The sequence below is a fragment of the Trachypithecus francoisi genome, unplaced genomic scaffold (genome assembly GCF_009764315.1).
Source record: "Trachypithecus francoisi isolate TF-2019V2 unplaced genomic scaffold, Tfra_2.0 Lachesis_group16, whole genome shotgun sequence".
NCBI classification, from domain to species: Eukaryota; Metazoa; Chordata; class Mammalia; order Primates; family Cercopithecidae; genus Trachypithecus; species Trachypithecus francoisi.
In genome coordinates this window covers 90,259,009-90,284,659 of record NW_022681461.1, presented here as the reverse complement: position 1 = coordinate 90,284,659, position 25,651 = coordinate 90,259,009, and the positions used below count along the sequence as shown (strand labels likewise).

The following is a 25,651-nucleotide window of genomic DNA, read 5'->3' as shown; positions in this document are numbered from 1 at the left end:
GTTAAATTTAAAAACTTATATGCCATACCTTTTTAAAACTAAATCTAGGTATAAAAGTCCATGTAGACTTGAATTTTACTATTAAATCCACTAATATGAACAAATTCTGGGACATAATTATCTGAGTTATGAATTGAGAGTGAAAATAAGATCCTCGTTAACAACCCTAAGGCTAAAAAATTCACTAAATCTTACAGAATAAGGTCAGTGCTGCTGACCTTTATAGATCCCTGGATGTAGTGGGAGTTGCCTATAGTCCCAGTACGTGGGAGGATGAGGCAGGAAGATCACTTGAGCAAAGGAGTTCAAGTCCAACCTGGGCAACATAGCAAGACCCGATCTCTTAAAAAAAAAAAAAAAAAAAGTATACATTCCAGACAGCTTTCTGATTTGGTTTTGAAAGTTTCTGTCAAATTACACAGCAGTGAAGCAATATGCACAACTGGGAAAGCTTTTTAACCTCTAAAACTATTTAAAGACTTACTTATAGAGATCTGTTTGCCAGCATACTAATCAATTCTATGTTTAATCTTGTTGTACTAATCAATTCTATGTATGATCTTGTACTAATCCTATGTATGATCTGGTCGAACCCAATAAGCAGTTATTCATCTTGAAAAACAGCTGTTTTCTTCAGTTGTCTACTAGTTAAAATAATTAGGCATGCCATCTAAAAGGTGCACACAGTTCATCTTGAAAACTTACAAATGCCTGTAGAATGATTATATTTCAGTTAAAAAAAAATGAGCTCTGTATAATCTACATGTATATGCTTGTGTGTGTATATATATACATATATAAACAATGATAAATGGGATAAAATAATACATACCAGGCTCTTAACATTGATTTTCCTCATCAGACTGGGAATAGGTTAGAAAAGAGGGCTGGGGCCGGGCGCGGTGGCTCAAGCCTGTAATCCCAGCACTTTGGGAGGCCGAGACGGGCGGATCACGAGGTCAGGAGATCAAGACCATCCTGGCTAACACGGTGAAACCCCGTCTCTACTAAAAAATACAAAAAAAAAACTAGCCGGGCAACGTGGCGGCGCCTGTAGTCCCAGCTACCCGGGAGGCCGAGGCAGGAGAATGGCGTGAACCCGGGAGGCGGAGCTTGCAGTGAGCTGAGATCCGGCTACAGCACTCCAGCCCGGGTGACAGAGTGAGACTCTGTCTCAAAAAAAAAAGAAAAGAAAAGAGGGCTGAAAAACGCAATTAGTTTTGCCTTTATTCGTATTTTTATTGTATTGTTTCATTTGTTTTAAAAAGAGAGTTAAAAGATAATTATGCAGGATTTCAGTTTAATAGTAAGCATGATCTTCATTTGTTGTAAGGCATTCTACTAATCATTCGCTTGATAAAAAAAAAGCAATACTAAACTACTTTCAGAAGTTCAAGAAACTCAAGCAAATTATATAATAAATATTATGAGCTAATTGGCCTTTTATAGAACATAAAAATAATTCTCTCTGTAATCATGGAAGACATGGTTCAATTTTTAAATTATTTCATCCAGTGTTATTCTAAATTTTTACTTTTTTTAGCCCATTATATTTTAGACAGAAACCAGTTCTAATGTAGCAGGAAAAAATTCTGAAGTAAGCTACAGGGTCTCAAAGCCTTCTCTCTCACCCTCTCATCACCCTTGCTACCCACTGCTACTGGTTTAGGGATGCTTATTTGAGACAGAGTATCACTCTTTTGCCAGACTGGAGTGCAGTGGCGCTGGAGTGCAGTGGTGCGATCTCAGCTCACTGCAACTTCCGCCTCCTGGGTTCAAGCGATTCTCCTGCCTCAGCCTCCCAAGTACCTGGGACTACAGGCACGCACTACCACACTCAGCTGCTTTTTGTATTTTTAGTACAGATGGGGTTTCGCCGTGTTGTCCACCCTGGTCTCAAACTCCTAACCTCAAGTGATCTGCCTGCCTCAGCCTCCCAGAGTGCTGGGATTACAGGCATAAGCCAATGTGTCCAGCCAAGAACTTTATTCTTATAAGAATCTGGCACAATGGAAGGGTCTTTTAATGGTATAAATAACAATGTCCAGTGATTTAAAACAGCTCTTCACAGGTCTTTGTAATTGCAACTCTTTCCCTGTTCTTAACAATCCAAAACTTGATCGTCTCACAACTTTTCCATAAATGAGTTGATCAGAGACCTATATAGTGCTTGGCAAATACCACCTGAGCTGCCAATACTGGCTGGATTTCACATACGCCTCTTTTTTTTTTTTTTTTTTTTTTTTAATAAGCCAATAGAAAAAAATTGCAGGCATATATAAAAAATTGGTAGATCCAAAAAAAAAGTTTGCAGTGGGCCCTGTGTGGTGGCTCACACCTGTAATCCCAGCACTTTGGGAGACCAAGGCAGGCAGATCACTTAAGGTCAGGAGTTCAAGACCTGCCTGGCCAACATGTTGAAACCCTGTCTCTACTAAAAATACAAAAATTAGCCAGGCGTGGTGGCGCACACCTATAATCCCTGCTACTTGGGAGGCTGAGGTGGGAGAATCTGAAGTGGGAGAATCACAAGTCAGAGAATCACTTGAACTTGGGAGGTGGAGGTTGCGGTGAACCAAAATCACATCCCTGCACTCCAACCTCGGCGACAGAGCAAGACTCTGTCTCAAAAAAAAAAAAGAAAAGTTTGGAGTGAAATATTCTAAAATATTTCTCTTGTTATGTCAGAAATCATAGATGTTTTATTATTTTCTGCTTTTTATTTCTATTAATCTCTATTTGCTAGTTTTATATTAGTCCTTCTAATAGACGTATACTATCTATCTTATTGTAGTTTTAGTTTGCATTTTCTAATGGCTAATAATGTTGAATATCCTTTCATGTATGCACTTATCATCCTTCTTTCTTCTTTGGTGAAATATTAACATCCCTTCCTAATTTTTAATGAGAGTGTTAATTTTCTTCTTATTGGCTGTTGATAGTTCTGTCTGTATTTTGGGTATAAGTCTTCAGTTGGGTATGTGATTTCAGAATATTTTTTTCCAGTCTATAGTTTGTCTTCGTATTTTCTTGACAGTTCTCAGGCAAAGCAGAAATTTTTAAATTTAATGAAGTCTAACTTATAAATTTGAACTCTTTACCCAATCCCAGATCACAAAGTTTTTTATTTTTGTTTTTTGAGACAGGGTCTCATTCTGTCCTGCAGGCTGGAGTGTAGTGGTGCAATCTCGGCTCACTGCAACCTCCACGTCCCAGGCTCAAGTGATCCTACCATCTCAGCCTCCTAGTTGTTGCGACGATAGGCACGTGCCACCATGCTCGTCTGACTTTTCTATTTTTTATAGAAATGAGGTTTTGTTTTGTTGCCCAGGCTGGTCTTGAACTCCTGGACTCAAGTGATCTGCCCACCTTGGCCTCAAGTGCTAGTATTACAGGCATGAGCCACCATGGCCAGCCAGAAGATTTTCTCCTGTGTATTCTTTCAGATGTTTCTACTTTTATATTTAGATCTGTTATCTATTTTGAGTTAAACTTTGTATAATATGAGGTTTAGATCAAGGTTCATTTTTTTTTCTTTGTGTATGGTTGACCAGTTGTTCTAACACCGTTTGTCGAAAAGACTTTCCATTCTGAACTGAATTGATTTTGCATCTTTGTCAAAGGTCAATTGGCCATATTTACATGGATTGATTCCTGGGCTCTATTTTGTTGCACTGATGTATGTATATGTCCTATTTGCTAAGGCCATATGGTCTTGATTGCTATAGTTTTATAGTAAGTCTTAAAATAAGTAGTGAGATTTCTTAAACTTTTGTTTTTGTCCTGTTTTTGAGACCCCAAGTGTCACTCTATTGCCCAGGCTAGAGTGCAGTGGCACCGTGTTGGCTCACTGCAACCTCCGTCTCCTGGGTTCAAGCAATTCTCCTATCTCAGCCTCCCAAGTAGCTGGGATTACAGGCGCCCACCGCCATGCTCGGTTTATTTTTATATTTTTAGTAGAGATGGGGTTTCACCATGTTGGCCAGGCTAGTCTCGAACTCCTGACCTCAGGTGATCTGCCAACCTTGGCCTCCCAAAGTGCTGGAATTACAGGTGTGAGCCACCACACCTGGCCAACTTTGGTTATTTTTTACAAAATAACTTTTGCTGTTCTAATTCCTTTCCCCCTTCATATAAATTCTAGAATCACCTTGTCTATACTTATAATAATTTCTGATAGGATTTTTATTACAGTTGTGTTCAGTCTATAGACTACTGTAGGGATAGTTGACTCCACTGTATTGAGTCTTCCAATCCATGAACATGGTATGTCTCTTTGTTTATTTAGAACTCCTTTAGCTTCCATTATCAGATTTTTGTAGTTTTAACTATACACGTTCTCTACATAGTTAGATTTATGTGTATTTAAGTTATAAGTATTTTGCCTTTCTTGGAATTATAGGAAAAAAGTATTGTCTTACTACAGCATCAGACCTAAGGATGATTATTTGTGTATCTGACATATGCTGGATACTATCAACATCTTGGGAGAAGAGGAAAAGGAAATTTCCCCAAGAGCATTCCATGAGATTTAGAACTGAATAACAGGGCATTGATTGTAAGTAGAAGGAGTTTAATGTAGTTGACTAAGGTGAATTAGGATTGGTTTTGGTGGTTTTAAACAATTTGCTCTATTAAGTATTTGGTATTTATGATGGACTTTGTATAATTGGGTTTTTTTTTTTTTTTTTTTTTTGAGACAGAGTTTTGCTCTTTTCGCCAGGCTGGAGTGCAGTGGCGTAATCTCGGCTGAATGCAACCTCCATCTCCTGGGTTCAAGCGATTCTCCTGCCTCAGCCTCCCAAGTAGCTGGGAGTACAGGTGCTTGCCACCACATCCGCCTAATTTTTGTATTTTTAGTAGAAACGGGGTTTCATGTGTTAGCCCGGATTGCCTCGATCTCCTGACCTCGTGATCTGCCTACCTTGGCCTCCCAAAGTGCTGGGATTACAGGCATGAGCCACCAGGCCCAGCCACCTTTTTTTCTTTTTCTTTTTAAGTAGAGGTGGGGTCTCGCTGTTAGCCACACTGGTCTCAAACTCTTGGCCTGAAGTGATCCTCCCACATCAGTCTCCCAAAGTGCTGGGATTACAGAAATGAGCCACTGTTCCTGGCCTATAATTGGTTTATAAGTAAAGTTCTAAATTTTCACTTTGAAATTATTTTACCAGGCTGGGTGCCATGGCTTATGCCTGTAATTTCAGCCTTTGGGAGGCCAAGGTGAAAAGATCACTTGGGGCCAGGAGTTTGAGACCAGCCTAGGGACCATAGTGAGACTCCATCTCTACAAAAAATGAAAAATTAGCCACGCACTGTGGTCCATGCCTGTAGTCGTAACTACTCTGGAGGCTGAGGTCAGAGAATCCTGCTTGAGCCCAGGAGATCAGGGCTGCAGTCAGCTATGATTCCACCACTGCATTCTAGCCTGGGCAACAGAGTAAGATCCTGTTTCTAAATAAATAAATAAGAATAAAATAAAATAAAGTGAAACTAATTTGCCTGTAGTTTACCTCTTTTGAGTCTAGTTTAAAACTTATGGTTTCTGCTAGTGTACTTAAACAGTATAGTATAGAACCTTTGCAGACTTAGTTTATAATTTTCTCAGGATGTCAGCGCTCAGATTTCATTATTCCAATACCAAAGGGACAATGAAATCACTCATGGCAGTTGTAATGGAGGAATGTCATCAACATAGGTTTTTATTTTTGTTTTTTAGGGGATTTTTTTGTTTTTTAAGAAATGGGATATCTGAGTGAGCTGAAAGTTATGAAGACAGGAACTCAGAAAGAGTTAAGGTACTAGAAAGCAGGAAGTAAGACCTCTTCCATCCATCGTGCACATGGACTATGTATCCACTACCAAACCAGTTAGATGGATTCCCAGAATTATAGGGATCTACCTCTACATGTTATTCTCCCTGGTGTCCACTTACCCAGCCCATAGGTCTGGTTTGAAGGTAATAAATTATCTCACTTGGTTGTTAACGGTCAGTTGCAGATCGAACTCCTTGTTCTACTCCTTTCCCCTTTCTCACTACTGCACTTGACTAATCTTAAAACCTCCCCAAAAGAGGAGGAAAGGCCAGTAAGGAAGCTGGGGCCGTTATTGTTTAAGCATAGAAAAAAGGAATCCATGAGTTTGAGTTAAAGAAAGTTGTCTGAACTTTCAGAATAGTGTACTTTTCTTTTTCATCAACGACCAAGGTATTTTAAGATTTTTGTATTGCAGAATTTTAATATAAAATGTAACATCAGGATTATCTGATCCAGTATTTTTTCTGTTTTTTTTAACAACTAAAAACATTGAGTAGACTTCAGCTGGATGTAAAAATAAGTACATTGCACGTAGTAGATGCTTATTGATGTTTCTGAATTTTCTTAAGAAGGTGGCCACAAGCAGCTGTATTCTAATAAAATCTATATTTTATTCATTTTGTTCATTTTTTTATTTTTTCCTCTATTATGTCTTCATCAACAGCTCACTTAAACTGTGAGTTTCTTCTAGGTTTGGGCACATCCAAGAGTTGACCTTGATGCAGTAGATTCATTTATTTCAGCTACTTTATTGATGCCAGTATTTCCATTATTTATTTCTGCATCAGCAGTATGGGGAGTGCCAAATTGATGTTGTCATAACAATAATTAATACAATGGAGCACTTGCTCTATGTCAGGCATTGCTCTAAAGACTTTATACTTATCAACCCGTTAAATATCACAACAGTCCTTTGAGGAGGTACAGTTAGCCCTATTTTATCTGTGACAAAACTGAGACACAGAGATATATAACTTGCCCAAAATAGTAAATAGCTGGATTAGAATCGAGCCATTTTTGCTCTGGATTTTCTGATTTTAGCTGCTACATTATCATGCTACATTTTACTAGCTCTTACATTGTTTTACTTTACATTACCGTAGGTCATCAGTCAGCAGATTTACTACAAATATTAGCAACTATTTGTGAAATTAACCTTGAAATGTAATCTTCTAATAAACTTTGTGCCTTCATAACTGTATTTAAGTTAGGAGGAGAATATCAAAGAGAAAAATCTTTGAACCAAAAATTAAGCTTGTCAGTTTCTCTGATTACAGAGGATTAAAAGTATAGGGATTGATTAAAATTTGACCTTGGCAGAAAGATGATTTTATGAAGTCTGGTTCATCTTGGAGGCAGCTTAAAGTTAAAGACCAACGCATGGCTTTCCATACTGATTGGTTTAAAAAAATTATGTAGATTTTATACACATTGCCATCCTGTATGTTTGTAGCTCCTCTTTATCAAGAATGGCAAATTTTCATGCAGAATAGAAGTATAATAAGCATTATTAAAACAGTAACTTTAAACTTGAATCTTAATTGTATATTTCTGTGATTTCAGACCTCAGGGCAGTCTTTATGTGGAATTTTGATTGATGGCAAATGCTGGGATGTTCTTTTCAAATTTTTCCTTCTAGGAGAAATTATATTTCACGTATACTCAAAGTATATGTACAATAGGATGCATAAATATGTTGTGTAGCTGAGGAACAGTGTATATGCCAGTGATTACAAAAGTATCGGAACAATCAGATGACTTGGTAGCTGTAAGTCTATCAAGAGCCTGCTCTTAAGGCTTCAGAGTAGGGGCGTTCTTTTTAATGACGGCACCTAAACTTATATTTGTGTGCATATGGAACAGTTAAGATAGTGGTTGAGTCCAGAGACTGGAATGCTTTTCTTGCCATGTGTTTTCATTCAACAAATTTTAAACTAAATTATTCGCTTTATTCTTTATTTATGTTATTCACCATCAATGAATATTGCTTGTTTTATTAAATCTTTTGTTTTGCTGTAGTGACTTGAGGGGGCCAATTCCTAACAACAGAGGCTTTGACAAAGCACCAGAGGATTCTGTTAAAAAGTTGTGTTTCGTAATTGTAGTTGTCGTGTCAGAGCCTAACTGACTTGGAGCTGAAGGATTTTTGTGAGATGAGTAGCTGTGCCAGCAGGGACCCAAGTCTCCTGGGCTGGCCGCGCTCTCATTAAGATTTGCCGCTAGCAGTGGCGGTGTTCAGCATGTATGTGACGTGCATTCTGTTATTGTATGCTTGGCTTGTCAGCCTGCAGCTTTCTGACACTCACTTATGTCACTCTTTATTCAGAGAGGAAGAAGCTTTTGATAATTTGACAAGACAAGCTCTTAAACGATCTAGGTCATGGCCTTCACTGTCTGTGATTGTGAACATATTTCCTGAAAGCCCTGTCACTCATCACAGCTACATTTTCTCCCGGGGAGCCACAGGCCTGTCCTGGTCTCTTGTCAGCTCATACATTTTGGTTATTCATATACCAAATACAGTACTGGGGTTTTTTTCTTCCCTTTTGCAAATGCTAGCATGTTAGTAAGGCTAATCCTTTCTCCTGTGCTGTGTTCCCAGCAGGGCTGCGTTCAAGGGCTCTCTCTAGTACAAGGCAGACAACTGGCCAAGGGGAGCTGAGGAGGAGGAAAGGCCGCTTAGTGGTGTTTTTGTGTTTGTTCATTGTTGTGGAAATATGAGAACTGGTGGCAAGGGCCTTGTCTATTGAGCACTTGAGTCTTGGTCTGCTGTCAGGGGCTGTTTAAGATTGAGTGTTTTATTTTCTTTGATGTTCACATTTGAGAATAGGGAAGTGGGAATTAAACAACAGATGCACTAAGCCGTTGTTCTCGTAAAACAATAATTAGCACCTGATAAAATTCAATATGGGTCAAAATGCACAGTATAAACTCTCAGTTCATCTGGTGTGGCAAACTATGTTGATTCATCTTTGAATTTTATGAATAATAACACTCAGTTGTTTATGTATGGTTTATTATATAAAATACAATAGACGGGTAAACTAGTTGGGCAGAAGTTGGCAAACAATGTAGCACATTGCTAAAACAGATGTACAAGTACACTTCGTATGTTTTCAGTTGTGTGATTTGAGGAGGCCCTTTGGGTTGCCATCCCTTTAAGTGCCAGTAAGCTGAGATCACCAGGGTAACCAATAAATGCAATTGTATTTTCATAGTTTGTTGAATTTACATCTTAGATGAGTTCCATAGCCAACTAATAATTCATTTTAAATATTTTTTAACTAGACCAAAGTTAGTGGTAATAGTAAGCTTCTTGCTTAAGAAATTACTTTATTTTATGCAGTAGGTGTATAATTTTCCATGCAGTAGATATATGCATTTGGGTGCTGTGGCATTCTATTTGATAAGAAGAAAAATACATGCAATGACTAAGGAATGGTAAAAAGAAGTTGAAGCCATAACAAGCAAAAATAAAAATTAAGGTTTTAAAAATTCATTGATGATACATAGTGACAAATAAAGGTGTGTGCCTTATATTGGCACCTAGTTTGAAATGAAAAATACTTGTTTACTTTTTAACCTCAAATATAAATAGGTATTACAAAAAATAGCAAAATGAAACTATGCATGAGAATGTTGAGTAAAAATACTTATGAGATAGTCAAGCAGGAGTTTTTTAAAATTATAATACTATTGTCTAATAAATGAAAAGGAGTTTCATGTCTCTCACTACTAATTTTCTATATCAGGCATCATCTTCATGTACAGAGCAATCAGATGATTGTTCAAAAACCAAGTAATTCTTTCTTTTATTACTAAATTGCTGCAACACAAGAAAAGGTCACATGGTAGAGTGGCATTCTGCCAGTGTATGACAACTCAGTGATTGCGATTTTTCAACCGTATTATTCTGAGGACACTGTGGTAATCAAGAACTATCCATAACTAATGTATAAATAACTGCTTGCTTATTTCTACAATAATCCAACTCAAATTATATGTACACAGCAAAAAGCTTATGATAGAAGGTAGGAAATGAATATTTAAGGATATATTGTACATTAGATCTTTGTGTGCATACATGTTTATAAAACTAGGTATTTTTTGTATATATTCTTAAGAACCTTTGTAACCTAAAGTTTGTGGCTACATTTGGTACTAACATGATCTTTTGTCTTGTGAATCAACCTTTTACTTTTTTAAAATAGTTGTCTTTTCATCAGCGTTGTTCATCCAGAAATGACTGGGTATAATAAGTGGGTTTTTGTTTTTTTTTTTGTAAGACACTTTAGTTTCAAGGAATTTGACATTAAAACTGGAAAGCTGAACACTAAACAGTCTTTGCTATAGAAAGCTGTATAGACTGCTTCCTATAGGAGCAGTCTACACAACTGTCGATAGGAAATTACACAGGAAAGTTAATCTTAAAATGCATAAAGAATAAAATTTTTCAGCATAGATATGTTTCAGCATTAGAAACATATCTACTTTTTTGTCTAATCACTTATGGTGGTATAATCAGTAGAGGTATTGGCATTCAAATGTTGTTTCCTAAATTCTTGTCATACCCATGGTATTTTCAGATTGTATGAATTACCTTTGTTAGTCTTATCAATACTTTGAAAAATAAATGAAAGAGGAATGACAAATCAAGTAAGGAGTTGTTTCATAGTAGATGTCAAAAATTACAAAGATTTCAGAAAGTCTTACTCTAGGCATCCATCTATAAACAAAAGCTATAAATTTCCGTTCACTTTTAGAATCACGATTTCCTTTGCTTGGTGTTTTAATTTATTCAAATCATTTATATAGTTAGAAACAACATACTCTTTGCTCCTGAGAAGATGGTAAACTGATCAACTATACATAAGCAGCTTGGTTAGAAAAAGTGTCCTTAACAAGGTCATAATTTAGGTGTAAGAAGATTTATATATGTATTCGTAAGAAAATACATTCTTATCACTGTTTTTGTTGTTGCTGCTATTGTTTATATTTGCTTGTTTGGTTGGTTCTTTTGTTGTTACCTATTCTGGTTTCAGTAAGTATATCTTTTACAGGATTATTGAGGTTTTGGGGTTTTTTTTAAGTTGTTTTCACTACAGATGTGGATATGGAAAGATTCAACATTTTGGATTTTAGTTTCTTGCTGTCGTTTTTGTTCTTGTTGTTTTTAATTCTCTTTCTTATAGAGTATTAAAAGTTAGCACCAAGTGATTCGGTAAAAGATGCCAACAACTGTCACAAATATATAATAACAGTGAAGTCTTCTTAAAGCAGTTACTATTAAATTGTTTTCCATCTTACTACCAAACTTCAAAATGTTGTTTTAAAAGGTGTACTTGGTGAGTTTTGTTATTTTGACCACTGCTGTTCATTTATCAGTTTAACTGAGTTATGGCTCTTTATCACATCTTAGTGCCCAAAACTTCTAACCTGAAAAGAAAAAGAGAGAGAAAACTTTGTTACTGGCTTTCTGACAATGGCAGGGAGTGTGTTAAACCAGTGTAAAATTCAATTAAACTGTCTAGCCAGGTTTTTGAAGCTGAAATGCAGACCCTTTCTGTTAAGCTTCTTATTTTCCTGTGACCGACACCGGTGGATGCTGGGTTATGCCAAAACCAACAGGCTGTAAAGTACCTTGTTTCATGCTCCCAGCTGATCAATATTTTTATTTTCCAGGCTTGCACAGAAATCTGGAGGCAGTATCACCTAACGGTGAGTAGAAACACCTTTTTTATTTTCCCCAAGACCTAGCCTATTTATCCTTCTCTGAACTGCTGACCATAAAATATAGACAAGCATCTTCTGCTGGAAGATAATAAACATCTGAAGAGTTTTTGTACTGAGAAAGCAATAATATACTTTTTCTCTTTTCCACTGCCCCCTACCCTATCTTCCTGTTCTTAAAAGAATTTGATTTTTTTATTACTCACATCATTTAATGATTACATCATGGTATCTCTTAGTCTTCCAGACTATATTCATTAAACTAAAGGGAAAAAGTATACTGGGAGCCTTAAAGAATAATAATCCAGTGTCTTTAAATGTTGTATTATCCACAGTCCATAAGCATTCAGTCCACAGTACCTTCAATTGCCTTTACTGAAACAGTTACTCATCTTTTTCAATGAACCTAGAAAAAGCTTAGTATATATTTCATATAGAATAATTCAACTGTCATATCCTTAAGCCCTTCTTGACTTATTCAAAATGTATAAATATCTGCTTAATACCATTCAAATTATTCAATTCCTGGTTTCCTTTTATTATGATTTTAGGCTAAGTAGAAGCAGAAAATATAGTTTGCTAGAGAATCTAATTGACTAGTGCTCAATATTATGAATTTAGCTTACTTTTAATGTTGTTCAGCTTAAATCATTTCAATAATTCACCATAGCCTTACTACTCACTTCTTTTACTGTATTAAATATGTTATGCAAAGCAACAGATCATTATTCTTTTAGTTATTACAGTTATATAACAATATATATTAATTAAAAGTTGTTAAACATTGTTTCTTAAGGTTTAGCATATTTCAAAATTTTGTTTACACAAAGACAGCTTGTAAAAATACAAAGGGCAAAGTTCTTTCAAAACATGACTTTCTTCTTATCATTCTCCTTAGAGAAATAAAAGTAAACCAACAAGTAGACTCAAACTACCTGTCTGTCTGTCACAGGCCCAAGAGGCCATAAATTATATAAGGTGGTTTGTTTTCACACTTTGTGATTACCATTTAATTTATTTAAAGATTTTCAGTAGAAAGCTGTAACTCCTCAACTACTCCTCAAATCTCAAATTAGGATTTGTTAAAAACATGTTATACCCAAAAATATATACATACCCATGTATGTTACACATATATGTTACAGATGTAATTCATCTGAATACATTAAGTTTGTGCTTATATAGCAGTTTTTTATCATAACATAGTGATATCCTTACAGCCTAAACTTAATTAGAATCTAATTATATGTGTTACACTTTTCGAGATCACAGAGCTACTCTTTGTAACTGTATAAAGTAATATCCTTATAGATTTGACATTGCATTTATTTCAGCTTTTCCCTTAATTTAAACAATTCCAATCTTGAAATGTAGGAAGTATGATTTTAAAGCTGCTCTTTTGATTATTTGCACCTGTGTTCTTTTATATACCTGTAGTTAAAGGGTAAAAATTTGTTTCAATATAACAAATATTTGATGGTTTGCTTAATATTTTAGCTGTTCAGAAACATAAATTTTAAAAAGAATCATTAGGAAAAAATAAATGAAAACAAAATAAATTTACTTTTTAAGGAATTACAATATATTCTATTTATAGGTATAACAAATTCAGTTTGAAAACTTTGTTCCAATCTGGAATCCTGGTTAATTTTTAAAAAATAATATTGAAGTTGCCATCACAGTTTATAAATTATCAAGTTGAAATTAATAATGAGTTTACTATGGAAGTATAAATATAAAACTAACGTGTTTATGAAGTTGTGCATATATCATTGTCTCTAAAATAAAATGGTTAAGTATTTAAATTATCAGTGTATGGACAATATCCAAATGTATGCAATGAAGGAATATTCAACCTTGAATAAAAGCAAGATGCATGGTGATTTTAGTCATCTTCAGCTCTTTTACTAGGCGATGGACTGCCATCTATTGACTCCTAGTAGCCCTCACACATGAATGTTGAGTCAGTCAGCGCAATGACCAAGTAATGAAGCCTTGGTTAGAATTGTTACTACTTATTCATTTAAACCAGGCTGCTTAAAACTCTGGAGCTTTCTGCACTTAAGCATTGATTAATTACTTTTTCTAACCAAAATTGTCATATTTCTTATCCCAAATGATGGGAAAGGTGATTAGTATCCAGTTTGGAAATGTTTATATTTGGGAGCTTTACAGTTGCTTTTATCTCCCTCCCAACTCGAAGGTCATTTATAGAGCAACTTAAATTTTAACAGTAAATTAATGTTCACCCAGGAATCATTTTCTTTAAAAATCAAAAAAGTCTGTAGGTTAAACAGAATATTGTTTCTCAAACACATAAGAAATGTGGTGTAGTTGATTGTTACTAGTGGACTTCTGAAATATTCCAAATAAAAACATCCTTAAAACACTTTCAGAACTAAGAAGAAAGTTATAGAAGTGTTCGCTATTTTCAACAATTTCAAGGAAAATAAAATGAAATATCTTCAACAACCTATATATGAATATAATACCTTTTTAATCAGCTAGACTCGACTACATTAATAAAAGCTAAAGATCGTCATTCTAAAGGGCGCATGCTAATAAAACTAAAAAGACTACATACACACAAACATCCATATTCTAACAACCATCTGATGACACCATCTTTTTATGTTTTAATGATCCTAAAATTATATAATTTAATGTCTTTATCAATTTGGAGACCATAAAAAAAAATACTGTTTTTATTTAACAATTACATAATTTCCTCAAGTAGTTAATATTTTTACCTCCTTCAAAAATGTTTAGAATGTTTTTAAATGTTTAATAATACAACTTCTTGTATTTTCATTTCTGCTACATTTTCAGATTTTTGTAAAGGCTGACTTTTAATGTTCTTTCTCATCTTTCAAATAACTAATTCTAGATAAAAATTTTCCCTCTTTAACTATTCAAGAAAAAATGTCCCTTCCCCCACCCCCTGTCATTTCTACTCTCATTTATATTAAAAATCCTGGGCCAATATGGCCACCAACAGAGTTTTACAACCAACAGAATTTTTAACTAGTAGAGGCTATGATTTGACATGAGTTGGACATTTGGTTAATCTTGTTTTTAATCTACTTACTTTAAAAAGTAACCAGGAGTTTGCTATTTGAGGGCTGTATATGTTAAGAACTGAAAAGCACAATGCATCTTTTATGTTTAATTTTGCATTTGATTTCTTTGTGTGCATTGTTAAAATGTATTTCAACCCTACTGCCTTTTATTTCAACTGAAGATTTAAGCAGGAAGCAAATGTAACTGCTTTAGAAGAATTAAGCCTTGTTTTTTTATATATAATATTTTGAATGTCTAGAATTTGCACTTCAAAAAATAGAATATTTTTTATCTGGGAAATGGAGAAGAGTAGAGAAGTGAGTGTGCTTGCCTTCCTTTCTGGCCTAGTAAGGGCTTACGGCCACAGTTTGTCAGAGTATATCTTATAAACCATAAGTAACAATATTACATTTCATTTTGCCACTTAGTTTTCTGTCCTTACCTGGAAATACCCATTTAGAAATGTATTTTTTTTGTTTTCACAGTTTGGAGTTTTATACTGAGTGAGAATGTTATTCTCTAAAGCATTCTATGCCATACTACATAGTGGGTACCCCTAAATGTCAACAGATTTGGATTTAACTCTAGAACTATGTTTTACAGTCCAGAAGGAAGGAATAAGAGGGTGGTTTTGGTTCTGAGACTATATCTCTGCAAAAGCCTTTATCCTGAGATTGTGATGTAAGATAGGATAGATAATTTTCTAATTGCCTAATGCTGATATGGAATGCTTTTCTTTTAAAATAACTTAAAATGTGAAATGAAGAGATTCAAAAAGTCAGCCAGAATCTTTTCTTTTCCTGGTTAATTGGATATATGTTCGGATTCCTAAATATCTTTCTGAGAGGTCCTTGGCTACATAAGCAGATCTGTAAAAGCCATAATAACTCCATCCACACAGTAGATATCAAGTGATAGGTCTGTTTTTCTCTGTGTGCGCTTTGGTGTGTTTAAGATAATAGAACTAGTTACATATTGTTGTCTTATAAAATGCTAAATAACCCCAAAATTAGATTTTGGAGTTATCTAAGCACCATTTTTACTGGTACCATTTTTGAGGCCTAACACATAGCTTTTCATAAGCTAATACATTATAAGTTCATTTTGGAAGCTTTTGTTTTGGTAGTTCAACTCACTTTGCCCACTTCCTCAAGAACCAGAAATACTCTTGTGTAAATTATAGTTTTTTTTCCTCTGTATCAGGTATTGCTGTTTTAATGTTTTGATTGACCAGGTGTTGCTATTGAGACATTACATCTCTGTCAAATTGTCAGAGGTTTAGTTTTCATTTAAAATGCCCTTAGTACTAAATACTACTGAGGTGAACGTGATAGTGCTCTGATCATTCAGAAGGCACATGACTCTTTTGTAGTGCTTCAGGGCCATCTTTCCATTATAGTACTACAAAATAAATCAGACTGGTTTATCTTTTGAGTTTCTTAGTGTCTGAATAACAAGATTTTTTTTTTTTTTTGAATAAGCATCGATGACTTGTAATAGTCCGTCTCTGATAACAGAGATAGAATATACATTTGGAGAATGACTAAAATTTTTAAAGATATTTCAAATGCAAAATTTATATGAATAGTTTTATGTTATTTAAATACTTGTCTTGTTCTTAAATAATTTGCTGTTAAAATTATCCTAATAATTTTTACTTCAATCTTCTCATATTTTAAGTTTAGTAGGAATGATAAATTACTACATTTATACAGTAAGTCAACTGATTTTTTTTTTTAATCTTTATTTCACTGGCATGTGGAACACATTTTGCCAGAACTTACCATTGGAAAAATGCAATTTCAAAGCAAATGAAACTTGGAATTATCAATCTCAATAAATGAGATTCTTTTAAAAATAAATACAATTTGCTAAATCATCAAAAAGCGATTTTCTAAAGCTACTGTAAAGGAAAGAGGGAAAAATGAACTTTGTGAATTATAAATGCATATGTTATTTTCTTCTTTACAAAGAAATACTGAAGTGTTCACTCCTTCAATTCTGGTTTGAAGTTACTTGATTTTCAGTATTTTAATGCAAATACTAATTTGGTTTAAATGGGAAATCAATATGGCATATTTTGCATAGTTTTTTCCTTGCATTAATATATTTAGATAATATCAAGTACTTTATGATGGTAATCCTAATGTAGATTTAAGTGTTTCAGATAATGAAGCAATGAGAAGTATGCAGCCTTCACACAATTTAAGAAAGATTTATCACAAATGTTTTGGCATAGAAGCAGCCGTGCTTTTGCCATCTTCTAAATATCTTTAATGACCTACTTAGTAGTCATCATGAATTTGGCTCATATTTTTAGATATTAGATGTTCAATAATCAAATAATTGAATCTGAAGTTCTACTATCAATAGTGACTTCCTTTCTTTATTTGACGGAAAAAGTCCCTGTGCTTTTTAATCCTGCCCCTAGTGGCTAGGGGCGAAGACCAGTATGTTTAGGACTTAAATATTTCTCATATGGACTTAAAGTTGTACTTCTGTTTTAAAAATGTAAAGAAGTACTTGTTGTGGTCATCAGTTTTCTTATCTGTTAACAAATGTTTATCCTGAGGATGACAAATGGTCACGTTTGGACTTTTTTTTTTATTACCCTTTCCTCTCTTCACCATGTGTGTTCGGCATTACTTAAAAAGGAATTATAGTTAGTCATTATAGGGGCAGTTTATTCTTGATTATTAAATACTGTGGTAATTAAATTTCATTTCTAAGTGCTTCTTATTTTAACATATATAACACACTTCAAAAATCCTTTTTAAAACCCAAAGTATTCATATAATCTCAAAGATTATTTCTTTCTTTAAAAAAATTAATGGAACACTTTATGAATTTGCGTGTCATCCTTGCTCAGGGGCAAAGCTACGTTTCTTTTTACTTGTAACTCTGCACTTTGAAAGAGTGACCCTATTACAACAAAAATGAATATAAATATAAACAAATAATTTTAGATTTTCCAAAATTAATAGTTTATCATTGTACAGTAACTATATAATAAATTATAGTTTTAAAATCTTAAGTGTTGAGTGATGCCAATTCTTTGTCATCACTTTATGTATATGTTACGTACACATAAAGAGTGTAGAAGTATTATGTAGATAACTTTAGCATATTCAAGTGATTATTTCGCATATGTGCTTTGAACAGGTGTTTCATGCCATTTATTAATTATATTCCAAGTGATCATACTTGCCATAGTCTTTTTCTGGACATTTCAGTGCAACAGTAAATGTAGATAAAATATACTAGACCAATGATATTTGTATTAGACATTCATTTTGGTAGTCATGCATGTGAGTAACATGGTAGATTACCGTAATTCCTAAAGGTCTTAAGTATTTAGGAATCAATTAGTTACAATCATGATCAACCATAACCTTTAAGGTTTGGATCAATCATTTGAATAATCTGCAGGAAAAGACTCCTAAAAAGATTCCTTGACTTGTTAACATGAACAGTCTCTCTGAAATAGTGTTATATTTTATGTTATGATGTAAGCTGTGGTGATAAACTTAAGTGTAAGGTTTCAAAAGCACAGTCTTTTCAGTGACTAAAAGTTAATGAATTATTGTTAAAAATCAGTCAGATTTTAGACTTAAAATTTATTAGTCATTTGATCCCTATATATCAGAAATTCAAGGGAGTTATGTGGGGTTTTTTTGGTACATTTATAAGTATTTTCTTCCAGCTATTTTGAGGTTGGTGCAATGGTCCTCCAAGACCAACAACTCTGGTGTTTAAGAAATACTGAAAACAAATGAAGAAATATGTTACCTCTTTAGAAAGCATTTAACAAAAAAAAGTTTAATATCTTTGGGATTAAATTAGAATTTCACCTTAATTGGTACACCAGTACATAGATAGCTCACATTTCAAAACAAGAATTATTTAAAGTGAGTGTTTAGAAATTTGTATTAGCTTTGTAAAAGCAATGCACATGTGTGTGTATCAACTGGTAGTAAAGCTACTAGATAATTTTCATTCATTTTTCAATAATCATGTAGAACTGAATCAATTGGATAAATTATAAGATCATCTTTACAATTTTGTAATGCGTCCATTTTACATAAATATGTTCCTTTACATTGATTTGTGGATTACCTCACATTCTTACTCAGTTAGGAGAACTAAGTTTTGGGTTGTGTCTTAACTTTATTTATACAATATCAATTTTGTTTTCTTGGATCTCTCACATTTCCTTTGTTTACAGTTGTACATTTCCTCCCTGTTTTTACCAAAGTCCTTAGAAAACTGTGCTATACAATTGGGCCAGAAGGGCAGGCAAATTTCTGAAGAAATTACTATGTAGCATTTTTTTTAATCATAGTAGAGAAAAGAATGCCAGCTTTGGGACTGGACTGTGGTTCAGAGTCTGAGTCTTTCCTCATATACTAAATGTGCAAACATAGTTAAAATATTTAACTTCTAAAATCCTCAGTTTCTTCATCTGAAAAATGGGGATAATGCCTTGTAGGATTTTTGTAAGTATATGATGAGATGATAAATGTAAAGTACAATACCTGACAGATAGAGCATGTTAAATACTATGCAAGCTGTACTATGGCAAACCCAAAGGCATCTTAGACCTGTAGAGGTGGCCTCTGGACTGACGTCCCAAACTCAGATTATTATAATGCCTTCTGCCCAACCTTAGGAGATTCCTAAGGACCTCTTTACTCTGTCTCCTAAGAATGTTTCCTTCTTATATTTATTGAAGTGAATCTTTTGTTGACAAAATTGTTTACCTCAGTTTTCATTTTCTAATTATTTATACTTGTCTTATTCTTTTCCATTTAGGCTACTTCCTTTCCTAATGAAAATGACTATATAAAATATGTATCATAAAAATGCAATATCACTTTGAAAATATATATTAATAAATGTGTGATTCTTAAGTGATAACTTCAGTGCCATCTGAATATAGTTCTCTATCATAAGCAAATAAATTATATAAATATTTGCTCTCTATACAAATTATGAGAATAATATGAAATTGAAAAATTTACCCACACATAAACATACCCCAATTAGAATACTTTCTGCTAGGGGTAGAGGGCTTATGTTAATCAGATAAGAAATGAAACAAAATAGCCTATCAATTTTTTGCACTTCAGGTAAAACTACTTTATGCCTTCACATGATTAATACCAAAAGCCAGCCTGATTTCCTAGCAAAATGTAGTGATATAAGAGCTGGGTCAGTTCTGCAGACTTCCAACTGTATTCTCAGATAGGTCCAGTGAAAAAGGCAACTCAAACTTAAGCACTTTATCAGTACATGCAATTTGTATTCTTTCAAAGAGCATTCCTATTTCATGTTTGTTCCTTGTTTTAAGACAAGCAGAGGCTAAGATGGAACATATTGTAAAAGCAAAAGAACATTACTTCCCCCTTCTAACAGGTCCTTGCAGCTGTGGAATTCCCTGCCTTTGTGACCGATGGTTAAGAGTATTACAGTGGAATAAGCAGAGTTGGGATGGCAGGTGGTGGGAGGGCCATATATTGTAAGTCATGTGGAGTTATGGTAAAAATGAAAATCTTGGGGTTTATTTGGATCCCCCGTGTATTAGCTAATAAACATAATAGAGCTATGGTTCTATTATTCTATAATTTTTTGTTGAGGTTCATGTACAATCACATGGAAAATATAGAAGCAGATTTGAATATGTTAAGCATTTCGTATGGTTGGAAGACGTATATTAGTGTGATTCCTGTGCTTTATAGTCTAATCCAATAAACATTCAGATAAAATGTCCATGGATTTACACATTTATGTGTTCTTTTCTGTCCCTTCACCCTACATCCTGTCTCCATGCCTTCATCCCTCCATCCTGCATCAAAGCTTGTGGTCCTTCTCCATCCACGTACTAAACGGTTTCTTTGTAAACCAGGCCATTTGTCCATCATTGTTTGGGGTCCAAACAGTGGTAAGATACCCTGTCACTGATCCCGCATGCTATGAATGGCAGCTCCTCTCCGGACAATTGGCGGAGGGACCGAGAAATATTCCTGAGAGGATTATTTAACCTTTCAATTTAGAGGGCACAAAGCCTGGCTGATTAATGAACTTTCTGATGGGTGCCGATAAGCGGATCTATTTCTTTATTTCCCCTAAAAGTGATTCCTTCTTCTGTCCATATTACTATAATCTTAAACATAAAATGTGGCAAATAGATTAAAAAACAGCACTGAAGAGTTTATCTGGCTGGCAAACTGAAGGAGCTAAATTAAAATTGGTAATGACAGCAGTGGCTCAGCCTCATATATGGTTTTTAAATGCACTGTGTATTTTGAAGAGACTTATTCTCCAGCTCGCCTGGTAATGACTGCTTTTGGTGCACAGTCTGGGGCTGGCTTCTGTTATCCCCACCCCATCCTACCCCCCCACCCCCCCCAAAAAAATGAGTTGTGTTATCTGGATGGCTGCAGACACATACGCATCCCCCTTTCTCACTGCATGGGCAGACAAGGTCGATAGCATTACAAGGTATTTGTGGCAGTGCTTGTTTCAGTTTTCAGAGCTGCCAGTTTCCAGGCGGATTTGAATTACAAAAGAAGAAGCTGGCATGAAAATTGAAAGGTTTTATCGGCTGGTCTGAAGCCTCATAGCACATTGCTTATTTATGCAGTCCATTTGCACCAGGAAATATAAAAAGGAAATACATTTTTAAAATAAGGCCATAAAGACTCAGATATGTTTAAGATGGCAAATAAAATATAGATACCTATAATATCTTTCCAGGAAACGATTTTCACTTAATGTTGCACATTACTTCAGAAGAGCATTTATGTTGCTGTCATAAATTTGTGCGTTTGTGTCACTATGTAGGTAGTCTCTGGGGATTAAGAAGGAAGCCTTTGCTAACTTACTTTAAAATTAAAATAGACGGAGGGATAGCTCTGCACTTTGAGAGCTACATTGGAAATATTTAAATAGGGTGGTATATTAAACTTAAACTAACATTTTTGCATTCCATGTAAAATTAGCTATGGCCCAATGAATAAATGCTACTACCTTTAGAGAAAATTGGGATGCTTTTTAAGCCACGAAGATTTGGAGCATTCAGGAAGTGAATTACTCTGATCTTTACTGTGTTGCATATGTTCATTGTTCTCTGCTTACTGAGGTTTTCTTTTTGTTGGTGGGGTTGTTTTGACAGGGGGAGTGTCCCATTTACAAAAAGAAAGGTTATAAATTAAAAGGCTTAATAGCTCATTTTTATAAAACTCATGCTTCTTTTTAGTCTTCAAATATATTATATTTTAGATTTTGCATAGTGGTTAATGTGAAGATATAACCCTTTCACTATTGGAAGTTATACCAACAATTTATATCTATTTACATTACTTTAATGTAGTTTCGATTTACTGAAAAAGATATAATTATGTAATTCCTTACACTCTTGACTACATAAAATGAAGACATAAGTATACAAACATAAAAGTAGTTCAAGGCCTTGAATGATTGATCATCTGCAACCTTTCAACCCATTGGTTTATAAAATTTCAGTGTATCCGAAAGAGAAGTAGGGAGGAAGTTACAGAGATACAGGAAATATCAAATAACTAAAGCAACACACTTTATTCTGCAGTTCAAATGAACACTCTTTAAGAATCTTTTTTCCAGTAAGGCAAATTACTCTCAGGTAAACCATGAGAGATGCATTTTTTTTACTATTTTTATTTTCACTATTTTCACCAGTGTCTGGTACCTTTCCCATGTTTTCATGACCTGGACTAATTACTTCATGTAGTTGTTTTGGTTTTTTTTGTTTTTTTGTTTTTTTTAGCAGAGAAAATATCAAAAGCATACATGTCTGCTGCATGCTAATGATGGGCTGTACATTTTTTCATGAATTTTCATAAGGATTTTTTCTACGTAGCATGTGTGGCTTAATGATGTAATCACCCGATAGACTAGAAAATGCTCCAAAGGAGGCGTTCCAGTCTGTTGTGTACATAATACATGTTTCAAAAATCTGCCTAATTAAGGAATTACCCAATGGATTGAGAGTCTGTTGGGTACATGACATAGTTTTTTAACACATAAAAATATTATGTATATATGATATACATGGTACTTTTAATGCCATTTTTAACATGTGAGGAAAATTAGTAGCAATGTCCACTAGAATACAGGGAATTCTGTTTTTTCACTAAGAAAAAATAAAAGCTTTAAAAACTTCATAGAGGAAGCACTATTTAAAAATAATTCTAAAGCCATTAGCTTGGAGAAAATTCCTCCTAGTATTCTTGAAAGGGAAGTTAATACTGTGAATATTTGCCAGAACAGTATACAAATGGAAGACTTTGTCCAAAACCACAGTTGAAGTAGGCCTAGAGTTCAGGTCCCAGATGTGAGGATCCACCTCAGAAAAACACCTTAAAGGGAAGAAAGGGAACAGTTTTTGGCTTTTTTGTAATACAGCATCATCTTTGTTGTCTCACAGCCTCCGCTTTGGTTCAGTTCATTATAAAACAGTGTGCCTAACTTTTAGGTTTCTTTATTTGATTCTTTTAGGCCCCAGATATTCCAGACCCACTCCTACCCCTTGGATATATACTAATTACAATTCTATTGGTGTTCATATTTTAAACAATCCCAAAGGAAAGGGAAAGTATACATTCTTCTTTCCCTGACTACTCTTTATAAAATGAAATAAAAATTTAGAAAAGTATGTCTGATTTCTAGAGTAGCTAGTAGAAAGCAATATCTTGGCTGGGTGCGTTGGCTTACGCCTGTGATCCCAGTGCTTTGGGAGGCCAAGATGGGTGTATCACTTGAGGTCAGGAGTTCGAGACCAACCTGGCCAACATGATGAAACCCCATCTCTATTAAAAATACAAAAATTAGCCAGGCGTGGTGGCGGATGCCTATATAGTCCCAGCTACTCAGGAGGCTGAGGCAGGAGAATCGCTTGAACCCAGGAGATGGAGGTTGCAGTAAGCCAAGATCACACCACTGCACTCCAACCCTAGGTGACAGAGTAAGACTCTGTCTCAAAAAAAGAAAAGAAAAGAAAAGCAATATCTTGAAATAGAAAGGTATATTTTAAATTTAAACTTTTGTTCTGCTAAAATTCCAAAATGATGCTATTACATCACCTCAACTAATAGACTTTGAATATGATGACAAGCTTTTGATTTGGGGTAACATTTTCTTGAGAAGTCCTGTTTGATTACTTGGGTTCGGTTTTTTAGATACATGACTATTGGGATAAAGCTTGTCCTATTAGTGAGTTTATAGAAAGAATAAATTGATTTGGAAATATGAGAGAATAAGGTTGTTCTCAAACATGAAAATCATATTGATTGAAGAGATGCTTATGCACATGTGATTTAGTCAGTAAGATTGGAGCCAGGCTCTACTTTTCTCAGTGTTACATTTGGTTATGAATGCATTTACCTCAGGTATTTAATATATTTGCTTTTTAATATATGTTCATATAGCAAACTGGATTAATAAATAGAAACACATAGTGTAGTCTTTAAGCATATGTGTGATTATAAAAATAAATCCATTTTGCATTCACAGAATAGAAAATACCCTTTAATTAGTGAAATTGATTACATATCCTATATAGTAATGAGCTTCAGCTAGATGCAAGCCCTCATTGGATCAAAGTCAGTTTAGATAAGGGCAGCTGAAGGTCACAGAGGGAGATGCCCAGCAGGTTCATTTGCATAAAAAATTACTGTTAGAAATAGGACACTGAGGCAGCTCTAGCTCTTGGCCTTTGTCATGGAGATTCCTAGTAGTGAAGGGAGTAGGCCAGTGTCCCAGATAATGATTAACTGTTTTAATGGCATTCATTCATTCATTCCACACTACCTACTCATGCAGAAAAAAGGGTTATGTAAAATGACATTAGAAGAAAATCATTTGTAATCGTTGCATCGGGCTGCACTTTGAGGAGACATTAGGAGTAAATCCGTGGCGTGGTAGGCTTATGCTTTATCTTCTGATATTTACTGAGTTTACTGGTGCATGAAAAGCTTTCAGCAAGAATAGCAGATGGGATGGACCTTTCATAGGTAATGCTATCTACCAGGTTATTACTTCTATATATTGATAGTAAAGTAATCTCCAAGATATCACCCTACAAATATAGATTATTTAAATGTCTGTAACAAAAAATAAAAAGAAGAAGTACAAAAGACCTGCTTTTATAAGTAGTTAATTTGGTATCCATTGGGTCAAAGTCTTCAGATAAATTTTTTGACCTAAAAAAGTTCACAAAAACTACATTCATTGCCTTGCATTTAACTTTTTGTCAGCAGTACAGGCATGTATGACAGAACCCTGAACTTAGAGCTAATCAGTTGACACATTCTGCTTTAAATTGGACCTTTACTGTTAATTAAAAATAAAGACATGCTCCAAGGCATAAGTATTGAGTCACAAATTTCTAATTCTAACACTTTAAATAGCTTAGAGATTTTTGTTAGATCATAGTATGAAAACTTGTCCACTGGAAACCACTATTGAGTTTTCAGTACTGTATTCTAATACAGAAATGTTCTCTAATTAGGTAAGATCTAGGCTGATTTCATTCCTATTAAGCCCTAGTACATGATAGTTTATTAAAATGAGAGTATGTAGATAGCATTTGTCATGTCATTTACTAATTAATTATTGTGAAACAGTTTAGAATTTCATAGCACAATATACTGTTGCTATTTTTATTAGTAATAATGGAAGTTTTTAACTATGACATTATTCAGATGAATGAACATCCACATGTTTACATTTCTTTCAGGGATTAAATTTGAGATTCCTTTAAAATAAGAAGTATCAACATGAAACATGCTTTCAAAATCTCGATTAAGAAGGATCTCTTTGTTCCTGGTACTATAAGACTGAGTTCCTATTCACTTTGCATTGCTAATTCTTTCCTGATTTTGTCAGAGTATATACCACATTCTCAGTGTGAAGAAGGGGAGACAATAAGGAAGCTGTATTATTAATTTATTCAAGCTTTTAAATATATTTAAGCATGATTTTATAGGTTTTCCCTTAATGACATAAAAAAT

The 25,651-nt window shown here is 34.4% G+C and overlaps 1 protein-coding gene across 5 annotated transcripts in view; it reads left to right on the top strand.

The window, feature by feature from the left end:
• The window catches only part of ZCCHC7 (zinc finger CCHC-type containing 7), a 281,226-nt gene that overhangs the window by 237,472 nt on the left and 18,103 nt on the right, over positions 1 to 25,651 (top strand). For all 5 annotated transcript variants that reach the window (XM_033238073.1, XM_033238075.1, XM_033238076.1 and 2 more), the window contains one exon: positions 11,496 to 11,531. In XM_033238073.1, the coding sequence (XP_033093964.1) occupies positions 11,496 to 11,531 (36 nt within the window). The remainder of the gene's footprint in view (positions 1 to 11,495; positions 11,532 to 25,651) is intronic.